Source organism: Grammomys surdaster, unplaced genomic scaffold (genome assembly GCF_004785775.1).
Source record: "Grammomys surdaster isolate TR1022 unplaced genomic scaffold, NIH_TR_1.0 130, whole genome shotgun sequence".
In the NCBI taxonomy this organism is placed as follows: domain Eukaryota; kingdom Metazoa; phylum Chordata; class Mammalia; order Rodentia; family Muridae; genus Grammomys; species Grammomys surdaster.
In genome coordinates, this window is record NW_021604588.1 from 20,974,960 (window position 1) to 20,987,032 (window position 12,073).

At 43.1% G+C, this 12,073-nt stretch overlaps 1 protein-coding gene across 3 annotated transcripts in view; it reads right to left on the bottom strand.

The window, feature by feature from the left end:
* Positions 1-12,073, bottom strand: part of Kctd3 (potassium channel tetramerization domain containing 3) — a 44,832-nt gene that overhangs the window by 23,653 nt on the left and 9,106 nt on the right. For 2 of the 3 annotated variants that reach the window (XM_028760242.1, XM_028760231.1), the window contains exons 2-8: positions 9,340-9,393; positions 8,939-8,984; positions 7,796-7,869; positions 4,954-5,012; positions 4,633-4,713; positions 4,085-4,225; positions 3,397-3,487 (exon numbers count right to left, since the gene is read on the bottom strand). In XM_028760242.1, the coding sequence (XP_028616075.1) occupies positions 3,397-3,487; positions 4,085-4,225; positions 4,633-4,713; positions 4,954-5,012; positions 7,796-7,869; positions 8,939-8,984; positions 9,340-9,393 (546 nt within the window). Of the gene's footprint in view, positions 1-3,396; positions 3,488-4,084; positions 4,226-4,632; positions 4,778-4,953; positions 5,013-7,795; positions 7,870-8,938; positions 8,985-9,339; positions 9,394-12,073 lie in introns of those variants that run through there. The other variant, XM_028760253.1, reaches the window with a different exon arrangement.

A 12,073-nucleotide genomic window follows, 5' to 3' on the forward strand; every position in this document is an offset into this window, starting at 1 on the left:
CTGGCCGCTGGTAGAGCCTGTGGTACTTAATTAGCAAAGGCACAGGTCACTGTTTCCATTTAAAGATGTCTGCTCAATAATACAAGTACAACTCACAAGTACAACTTAAATGAGAATTCATGTTTTCCTTATTTAAGCTTCAGTGCAATAAAGGGTCAAATTTACCAATTTTTCCCAAGCATTAGGAAGGTCGGTCTGTAATTACCCTTTTCGGCCACCAGATGGGAGTGATGTATTATGGTAAACATGAAACTACTCATCCAATAAACTCTAAAACTGACAACTAATATTAAGGAATAAAATGTGGACTTTCAGGCTCTCTCAGACTGAGCACAAAGCAGGGATTGTCCACACATCCGAGACTAATGACACGTGCTGTGTGGAATCTAGACATAGGGTGGACACAATCAAACTCAGCAGACATGCTGGTAGCCTGAATTTGAAAGGATGTTGATCCTGCCGGCTGGTGGTGGTGCACACCTTTAATCCCAGCACTTGGGAGGCAGAGGCAGGTGGATTTCTGAGTTCGAGAGTTCGAGGCTAGCCTGGTCTACAGAGTGAGTTCCAGGACAGCCAGGGCTACACAGAGAAATCCTGTCTCGAAAAAAACAAACAAACAAAACAAAACAAAACAAAAAAAAAAAAAAAAAAAAAGGATGTTGATCCTGTAAGCAAAGGTGTAGGACACAGACACTCTTCCAGACAGCACACTTTTTAGTTTCAAGTCTACAGCCATCAGGACTGTACAGGGTGAAACATTTATAACCTGGAGAGCATGACAGCACTGTTACAGAACTTAGTAAGCCAGGCGAACTTGTGTTTGAAATTGAAAGGCATGCAAAGAAATCTACAGCTGTGTAATTTTCCAGGAACCCAACCTGAAGCTTGAAGCACATAAAGAGACAAAGAGCACTGACACTCTACTCCAGTTTGTCACCGCTGACTCTGGAATCAGCACAGCCGTGTAGGGATTGCTGTATTTTCCATAGTGAAATCTCAAGATTTAGCTAATATGAAGCAAGTTCTTCCTCAAATGAGTGTATTTAATCATGAAAAGCATGTAAGAGTTCAAGATACCTGAATACACAGAGACACATAGATATATGCACAAGTATACACATACACACATGGGGAGAGGGGACTTCACACTCAGCAGGAAGGCAACTTACATAATAAATGATATAAACATAATTACTCACTTGGAAAAAAGCAAAACACATTCTTAAATTTCATATCACCTACAACAAAGGAAATTCCTCCAAGATTAAGAATCTAAAATGGAGTCCAGATGCAAGAGGGCAGCAACTTATACAAGTTCTCCATCAACCTGGTGACCATGTCAAATGCAGGAAGAAACGGGACACAAACCATACACAATGCAGTGGCCTATGGGAAAGCACATGTGGCCACAACACCACTCTCTGTGTTAAGCCTTTGAAGTGATATAAAACTACAAAGAAAAATATTTTATAGAAAAGACTATGATCTTCAAAAGGTACTATGAAATTTCTTTTCAAACCGTTTATTTGCTCATCAGTTTGCTGTTGCAGGATAATTTCCTACTACACTGTATTTGCAGTGGAGCTCGGTGATTGGGCAGTACAAGAGGAGGTGGAGCTGGGAGAAGGAAAGAGGAAGGGGGAAGGAGAGGGAGGGAGAGAGCTAACAACCATGGAGAAAGACAGGTGGGTCGAAAGCAGTCCTAGGTAACAATTTATATCAAAAACAATTTATATTGGGTAACAATTCTAATTGTGTGGGCATCTTGTTAATAATTGAGTATTTCCAAGTACATGAATCTATTGATAATTTTTAAGCATTAAGAGTCTTCTACCGAGAACCGCAAGTATGGCGGGTTATGTCTGGGGCTTAGCAGAGAACCATGAGTGTGACAGAATTGGCCCAAGATCCATGCTTTGGGGCATAGCTCTTCATAGAGCTGATTGGCAGAACCAGCAGCCATGTGAGCAGTGGTCTGAGCCTGAGCAAGAACAGCAGGAACATGGCGGCTGCCCAAGAACAAGCCGGACTGAGCACCATTTTTTAAATTATCATCTGATACAGTCTGCTTCACAATTTGAGTTTGTAAGGAGAGCCAGCACGCTTGCCCTTTTCACGTCCACACCTGAGTTGCCAGCTACAGTCGTGGGCTAACTGTGCCAGCCTACCCAATGCCATGGGCAGTCACTCTTCCTTCCCCATCCCTCCTCCTGGAGAATTTCAACACTCTGGCAAGTGACACTCTGCAGCACTGCGACAGAGGCAGAGCTGCCACATCACTGAACAGTCACTGCAAGTTCCTGGAATCCTTGTTAGTAATCAACTGTGCACCCGTGCTAAACCACCGTGAGACTGGCCTCTAAGAGCCTTTCGGTTTACACTCAGATGGTGGTGAGTCTACAACAACTCTATAAAACTCCCATACTAAACATCTTATGATGTCTAAGAGCATCTACAAAATAATCACCTGAAAGCTCATGCCTATACTGTCTAGTAATTAAGTTAAAACCCTGCACGGCACTCAGAACGAAGTCTGACTATAACCACTATAACCACTATAACCACTATAACCACTATAACCAAAGCCTGGCCCAAGCAAGTGGCAAGTGGCAGACAGCGCCCTCCAGAGGCAAACCTGCACCATACACTTAGAGTACTTAAAAGGGGACAGTAAACGCCTGTGGCGTTTTTAAACCTATAACCAACTTCAGCTTTTTTTTTTTTTTTTCTTAACCAAGGCACAAAACAAGGTGACAGAAAATCTTGACTTCTTTGACTTTCCAGTAAGGAAATTAAATGCTGAGGGAATGAATCCTGGCCAGCCCGGCTTCTTTGCCGTGGGAGCAAGAGCACTGCCTGAGGCCTACAGCCCAGGAGGATCTGAAGAGTCTTAACTTTCCTGTGTTTAAAACAAACTCACTCTGGACTCTGCGCTCCTCCTCCTACTGCCTTTCACTCTAATCCAATACTGTAAAGCGCAGTGCACTGCAGACACAGCTGTATACATCCTACCGCACTATGTCACTCCCAACACTGTGGCCATCCTAACATTACAGAGCTCTCCCCACCTCTGCTGCACAGGACAACAGACAACTCAGCATGAGAAAGAAATTACAGATTCACACTAACAATCCTGCCTGAGGCCTCCACACACAGATACAGGAGCCAGAGTGACCTAGCTCAGCTGCGTCACATTCCTACCACCTGGGAAACATAAACAGTAAGGCTACCAGCAGTATAGAGGCGGTATCAAGTAAAAAAACAAACTAAATTTTGACCAAGTGCAGTGGATGACACATGCAGGGGAAAACTGAAGGCTAAAAGGAACAGACATTCAACCTAAATATAAACTATAATTATTTAAAATAAAACCAAATGATGTAACACACACAGTACCTGTAACACACGGCGAAATGAGCATAGGCAGCTACAATCCAGTTGTGGTGGCCAGCAACTATTAGCACCTTTCTTGGATCCACTGGAACTCCTGTCAGTTTTAAAGAGACGCATTTACATCTTACACTGAGTTGGAAAGTTCTGGCTCAGAGGCCGTTTCATGCTTCTGCCTTCATGTTTGGGTTAAGGAGGTCTGTACAGAGCATGCTCACAGCTTATTAGATCAGACTGAGACAAAGTTAAGGAGTTCCAATCAATAGCACAAGGCCCCAGAAGCCTAAACTAGGAACTCACTAGCTACCTCTCAACAGAAAGTTTGTCAACTGTTCTGAGGAACATTTGACAACAGAAAAAAAAAACAAAAACAGAGAATCAGACTATCACACATTAAAACAAACAAACAAACAAACAAACACCTGAGTGTTAAATGAGCTTTTCTAATATATAAATAATGAATCTGGATTTCAGATGACTATACAGGGCTGGAGCGTAGCTCAGAACAGCACTCAACACCTTTGCCACAGGCTCAACACACAAAACTGTAAGACTGTGAGGGGGGAAGGGAGGGAGAGGAAGAGACATGGGGGAGGGGCAGGAGGGGAAGAAGCAAAAGAATAACATTCAAAACTCATGGCCGTTTCCCTGCGAGCTGACTGTGTGCTCTCCGTCTCTGTGTTCTGTTACTCACCCAGCCTAATAGTGTCTTCTCCATTTCCGGTAAGTACAGGCTGCGTTCCACTTCCCCGGGCTTCACCTTCCATAGAATTTAGTCCATTCCTAGCGTCCACAGAGGACCTAGCAGTGTTAGTCACTTTACGACTGGGAATGCCTACAAAGGAGAACACAAATTTTATCTGTTACCCTTGAATTTCCTCATACTTTCTGACAGGGTCTTTTCAAAGACAACACCCCTCTCAGAAGCACAATGCTGCACAGGCAAAGGCCCAACTCTGGTAAGTATCTGAGGGGACAGTGACCACCTGCAGATCTTGGGGGCTCGGGTCCTCCAGCTAAGGGCCAGTGGTGTACTCGGCAGCCCGAATGACGCCACAGCGCTCCCCTCTGCCATTACAGAAGAAGGTGCCAACTCCTGCTCTACATACATGCAGCGGCACGGTCTGATGAGGTCCAGATTCATCGAAACTCAAATCACCAAAACAGTTTTTCTTATTTTTATACTTATGTCCAGTGACAAAAGGGACTTTTTAAAGGCTGACCAAACGTGAGCTGCAGTACCTGGTGGGGGCAAGTAGCCATGGAACAGGACGCTGCCGCAGGATGACCTCTCCAGCTCCTCACACAGCAGCAGCCTCCGCACTGCAATAGTCAATGCAAGCGTGTCAGGGGACATGCAAACACAGCCGCTCCACACCTACTTTCTCTAGTTAAGGGCAGTGAGAAAAGAAAGGAGAATGTTTAAACAGCTCACAGCTGAGACATTTTCTCACTGTGAAATGCTCAGTACTGAACTACTCTCCAGAGGACCTGAGAGAAGACACTCTGCCTCTGGGCAAGCTTAGCACAGCACAGGGGCAGTCCCAGGAGATCAACACATACCTAGTGGAGTGATCCCATAAAATTCTGCCTCGTGTCTGAGAACATTGATGCTGACTCCCCTGTAAAGAAACAAGCGAACAAAGGCTGTGAGCTCTCTAACACCAGAGACCTGGGCTACTATGGAGACCACGGAGGAAGCAGCAGACCCCTCAAGGGGATGAGGCCAGCGAGCCTAAATTTTGTTTTTTCTCATATTCTCTTTGCAACACCATTAATCACCTGGAAATGGTTAAGAGTGTGTGCTCTCTTCCAGAGGCAAGATGCAGTTCCCAGCACCCCAAGGCAGCTCATATCCAACTGAAACTCCAGTCTCAGGGGATCCAACTTCCTTTCCTGACCTCCAAGGACGCATGCAAGTACATGCAAGCACATGGTACACAGATACATGGGTGACATAACACTCTACACATAGAACAAACATAAATATTTAAAATAAAACACTGTTACCTACTTAAAAACCACACATATTTTGATGATTTGCATAAGAGAGATTTGAAGAATAATATAAATAAATAATAAAGAAAAATTTGACAAGAAAATAAGCAGCAGAAACCGTTCTCTTACGGGGCTTTCCACTACAAGTCTCTCTTAATGTGTTAATAGAGAGACTTGTTCTGTATGCACGCTGCGAGCTTCACCTTCTGACTGGCTTTGTATTCCTTCTTCAGTGCCTACTACAGCGCTCGTTTATACACCCTGTAGTATATTTGTTGGTAAAATAAACTGAAACTTGGATTTTAAATGGCCAGCAAGAACTTAGTGTGCACATGACGATGACACTGGCACAATAAGTAGTGGAGCTGGGTAACATGTAATTAACAAGTGAAGAGGGAGTAAGCTCCAGAGCCCACAGCACTAAGGACTCACTTGAGGCTCAGCTGCAACCCACGTTTCACTTCCTTTGAGAACATGGCCAGGCCTTAGCATACATAATTGTGAGTTAACTGTTTAATTTGTGACTAGTTTATCAGAAGAAGCTATGGGCTAGGAAGGGTTGGAGTAAAGCAACAGCAGCCGAAAGATGGAGGACCCAAGGGGTAAGGGATTCAGATCCACCCAAATCACACAAACGCCAGATAGGTATGGCAGCCCACTTGTAAAGACAGACACAGAGAAGCCCAGAGCAAGCTGGCTAGCTAACTAACCAAGTGATGGTTAGAGCTAGGTTCAACGGAGAGACCCTGCCTCACTGTAAAAGGCAGAGAGATCCAAAATGCTGACATCAACCTTGGTACATGTACACGTACACACACACACACGACAGAGAGAGAGAGAGAGAGAGAGAGAGAGAGAGAGAGAGAGAGAGAGAGGCAGAGAGACAGAGAGACAGAGAGACAGAGGCAAAGGTCCAAGACAAGGAAGGGCTCAGGACAAACATGGTCTCAGTCTCAGAAGCTCAAGGAGCTGTGGACAGTTGCCTGGACAGGCTAGAAAACAAATTCGTGATTTGTGGTACCAGCAATACAAAATGTTATGCAAAAAACAAGGTTAAAACATTGTTTTTAAAAACCAAATTTCTTCTTTTGAAAAGTAACCCCTCAAATCTTACGTTTGCTGGGCCTCTTTAAATGACGAAAGGCACTGGCTGATGCAAAGGCAGGAGAGTAAATAAGAATGGGCTCTCCAGGGGATGTTAAGTGTGGGGTCAGTCAGGAAAATCCCTCACTGGGGAAGCTGAGCCCCTCCTCTCACCCAAGCACAGCACACTGCCTCAAGACTCAAGAAAGCCGCTTGCATGCATCCTGTTTCAGCAATGAGCATGCAGCAGGGAACATAACAGACCCAAAAGAATGAATATACAACTTCATCTGCAAAGGACACAGCTTCAAGGACTACAGTCTAAATTACGTGAAGAGGCAGCTAAAGGTAACCCCAAGGTTCCTAAAAGTTGGATCTACAAAAAAAATTCAGAGCCTTAACAGAAATAATGAAAATTTTATATATATATATATATAATTAAAGCTTCCTGATATGAATGCAAACTGTAATTCAAGATGGTAAATTCAAAGGTATGACTTAGGTGATCATTCAATCATCCATGAACTACACACGTCCACTACAGACTGGGTATAAAATGAAGAGTGGGTGCCCTTCTAGAGTTGAGGCCTGTTTAAGGATTACTAAAATGTTAGTATATATAGCCACAGCTGAGGAACTGACAGGCAAGAAGTGTGAACACCACCTTAGACACAACAAAACACGCACCAGAGAGGGGACAGGATTATAAGAGAAATTGAGTATGGGCAAGAGATAGACAAGCAAGACCAAACCCAGAACTATCAGCCATTCGTCCACAATCGCCTATTTTCAGCAGAGCAGCAGCCCCATCAGACTTGGACTGCTGGCTGCAGAACTGAAATGAGATACGGGATGCACCAGGGAACTGCCCAGACAGCTGCAGTGCATACTAGAAGAAAAAGGCACAGTGGCCTGTACCCATCCAACTCAGCCAAGGACACTTGTTAGTCATGGGGCAGATCAGGGGCCCTTAGAGGCTGGCAGGGTGAACTAGGGGCAAAAGAGAATTCTAGAAAGAAGCGGGCAACAAACCATAGTTGGGGAGTCAGCTCCCTACATAGTACAGCTGCACTGTAGCTACACATCAAGTAACTCAAGCACCTAAAGATTCCCAACACAAGAAACAGGATCATCTGAGGAGCTGCAGAAGTACCACCCTGCCCTGACTGTTGTTGTGACGGTGGCACACTCTCAGCTTGTGTCTCAGTAACTGTTAACACCCTGTGCCATGGTGAGCACACATACACCAACTACACTGCAGTGATTCCTGAACAGGCCCGAACACTGGCTGCCAGCAAGGCCTCAGAAAGGATGAATCGCTTACCTTAAGTCAAGCTCTTTTGTCCGAAGAAAATTTAAAATGGGGGCGAATGCTGCTGGGTCCCTATCAATAAATATCTGCAAGTGAAGAACTGTGTTATTATCAAGTCAAAAATAATGTCCCCTTCCATATCTGAAACGCTAACAGAGAACAACAACTGGGCTAGACTTCCTTGTTTTAATGTTTCTAACGCTGAAATGGTATAGCTGTGCTCAATGGTCCTGAAAGTGTTTTCATTTCTAATTAGTGATAATGATGGGGGAGGGGAGAGAAGACACCTGGGAAAACATTTCCATCAAGAACATTCCAGACTCAACCAACACTTTAAAAATAACACAAATTTTCCTCATGCTATGGCAGTTCCTACTGTGGCAGCCGCCATAACTCCCATGATAAGTGAAAACAGCACTGTGTGTGCTCCAGTGCAGACAATAGTCAGTGTTACCAGAGCTGTCACCTGGAGCAGAGCAGGACATCCATGGGTTTAACTGACAATCTCACTATCTCTGCTTCAAGGACTTGGGAGGATTAGAGCAGAGGACCATGGACTACACAGGACAAAGATGCTTACAACAGAAAACCAATGAACTGGCTTTTTGATTTAAACTTTAAGATAATTTCATGCAGACACATCTGTTTTGCTGCCTTAGTTTACCTACAAATCTCATCAAATTAACTTCAGACTGCTTCTGTGAGTTGTCACTCTCCTTGAACATCAGTTATCTGAACACAATTATGTCTACGACAACGTTGTAAGTGCAGAAAGCAACCTAACCTCTTGGTCTACACTTTACAGCCTTCGTTTCCACACTGTAGTCTCACGGGTTCCTAAGAACCTGCCGGACTCTCTCTGCTCACTCAAATACCCAAGTATGTTCTTACTCACACTCACTGACTGTTACAGTTTTAATTATTGACTAAAGCAACACAAGCTACACCCTATACTCTCTCTAATCACAAACATCTCAGATTGCTACATACAGAAGTTACTGCTAAACTGTTTCCAGTTTAGAAACACAGTACCTGACAGTTATTAAAAATGCCACACTAACTTTGCGCTTACTAAAATGTGAGCCCTCCTGTCACTATACACTAAGAGTCATTAGCGTTTGTTGACTGAATTTAGAAACATAACACTATACTCACAGCACCAGTTTCATCTCGAAGTGTTGAAATTCTTCCACTCAGCAAACTAGGAATCCATTAAAATAAGCTAGAGTTAGTTATAAAAACCATAAATTCCTTATCAAATGTCAAAGCCAATACAAGCAAAATTTTTGTCCCCAACTTTTAAAAAGATCTCAGGTTTAATCAGGTGTGGAGTGTTTGCCTATAACTCCTTAGAAGGCTGAGGCAGGAGGAAGAGGAAGAGTTAAAGGCTACACAGCAAAACCCTTCTTGGTGGTACAAAAACAGTAACATTTCTAATTTAAAAGTTAACATTTTAAATTCAAAATATTTTTTAAAAATCTTAATTTAACTAATTAGGAAAATTTTCATATTCAAGTCATCACATGTGCAAAAACACAAAGAATTACATAAATTACCTGGAAAAAAAGGAATCTGGAATCCACATAAGAGTCTGTCTTGAGGTACTGAATCTGCAATTAAAATCATCTTGCGTTATAAATGAGAGCACACCTTGAGTCAGCAATGGTCACAGGTGAGAATGACCACCCGCCCCGACTATGTCTGTCATGTTCACTACTGTTTAACTTGACTAGTTTGTAGTCAGTTAAGATTTTTCACAACTCGCTCAGCAAAATCAAACGCAACACTTTCTAAAACCCAACCTTTTATTCCATCCCAGCAAATCTCACCTCGGCTTCACTAAGAGCAGCTTGTCGCTGCCCTCTCAACTTTATGTTCTGCCTCTTGCGTCCTGGTTCCATCACCTTCTTCATGTCCAATACTCCAAGTCACACCCATCTCTTCTGACACAACTAGGTTACCAAATCCACAATGACTTTTCCAGACATTCTGCCTGGCATGGCCTCCTTTTGAGCAATTAGAAACTCACATACATTCTCTATACCCTCGTCCTGGGCTATTTCCAATGTATGAGGAAACCGCGTACTGTCTGCTCCCTGCTTAGCCAGGCCTATCACCCAAACTTTCCTTCATTTCCTTTCACATCTGCCAAGTGGCAGCAAATGTCAGCGGATGGCAGACCAAGTTGAGAGCTGCAGAGGTAAATCCATACGTAAGCACTAAGACAGCAGGGGCTCAAGACATTTCATCTCCTGATAGATGATAACTCCTTAAACTGTACAACTTTCAAACTTACTTTTCAGGAGTGTTTTACTTATCCACACACACACACTCACACACACACTCACACGAAACCAGTTATGTTTTGTTTTTAAGGTGGGTACCAGTGTTTGGAGAGTGACCTGTAATCCCATAGCCTAGCACTAGCACAAACCCAACAGGTACTTTGAAACAGAGTGTGATAGTCAGATGCACTTGATCCAGTTCAGTGTTCTGAGACACTGGTTGCTTTGCACAATCCTCTGGGCTTTATATGGTTTCAACAGAGCATTTCCATATAAAGGAAGTATTGGCAAACACGTACCCAGGCTGTCCACATGGCCATTAGCATGACAGGCCTTAAGTCACCTAAAGTCAGTGACAGTAGAAAAAAGTACAAGCTCCCTTCCATATAATGTCTGCTGCAGCCCGATTATCTCACACACAGTCTCTCTAGTTATCAAAGTATGCTTGTTAATCAGAGGGAAAACACTAACTCTGTCTCCTCATCCACAACTCTATAATCTTATCTGTAAGAAAACTGACCTACTAAGGGAAACAGGGAAATAGTTGATTTTTAAAAAGATTTATTTTATTGTCTTATATATATGAATGTTTTGCCTACATGTAAGTATGTGCACCATGTATGTACCTGGTGCTCACAGAGGTCAGTAGAGGTCATAAGATTCCCCTGGGACTGGACACCTTACAGCCTTCATTTCCACACAGTAGTCTCACGGATTCCTAAGAACCTGCCAGACTCTCTCTGCTCATTCAAATACCCAAGTATGTTCTTACTCACACTCACTGACTGTTACAGTTTTAATTATTGACTAGAGCAACACAAACTACACCTTATACTCTCTCTAATCACAAACATCTCAGGTTGCTACATTCAGAAGTTACTGCTAAGGGTCTCTTTCCAGTTTAGAAACAGTTTGTGACAGTTATTAAAAATGCCACACTAACTTTGCGCTTACTAAAATGTGAGCCCCCCTGTCACTATCCATTAAGAATCATAAGTGTTTGTTGACTGAATTTAGAAACATAACAACACTATCCTCACAGCACCAGTTTCATTAGGAGTTACAGACAGTTGTGAACTACCATGTAGGTGCTGGGATTTAAAATCAGGTCTTCTGCCAGAGCAACAAGTGCTCTTAACCACTGAACCGACTCTCCAGCCCCAAATAATTTACTTCTTATAGATTATATCTATATAGACAGATAAAGATACGTTCATTAAGAGATCTTACAGATCTCGAAAAAGCAAAAAAAAAAAAAAAATCTTACAGAGATACACAGCGAATTTCAGGCCAGTGAGCCTTTGTCTCAAATACACACACACACACACACACACACACACACACACACACACACACATATATATATATATATATATGAAGGAGTTCTAAAAAAATGTACTCAAGAAAACATGGCATTTTTTCCTAAAGGTATTTCTTAGAAAACTCTTAACTAGTTCCATAGGTTCAAAGTTCATAGTTCACATGTTACCACTAGTCACAGAAAACTTATGTTAATTAAAGAAAATCAGTCAATGATAAATGGAGGCACCCACAGAAAGGCTCATTTGCAGAAGGCAGTAGATAATATCAAGTAATAATGATGGAACAATTCATTCTGATTGTCTACATCCCCATGAAACAAGCCTTTGGAGTGTGTATGAAGGAGTCCTACAATTACACCAAGAGGGAAGATCTATCTCTGCCCTAGTTTGTTTTCTGTTGCTATGATAAACACTGACAAGATCAGCCTAGGGAGAAAGGGCTCCTTAGGCTTACAGGCTCAGCCCATCACTGAAGGAGGCCAAGACAGAGACAGAAAACTGGAGACAGGAACAGAGGCAGAGACCATGGAGCACTGCTGCTTACTGGCTCCCCTTTCCTTAGCTTGCTCAGCTACCTTTCTGATATAGCCTATGCCTGCCTCCCTGGGATGGTACCACCTCAGCAGACTGGGTCTGATACAGCCCATGCCTGCCTCCCTGGGATGGTACCACCTCAGCAGACT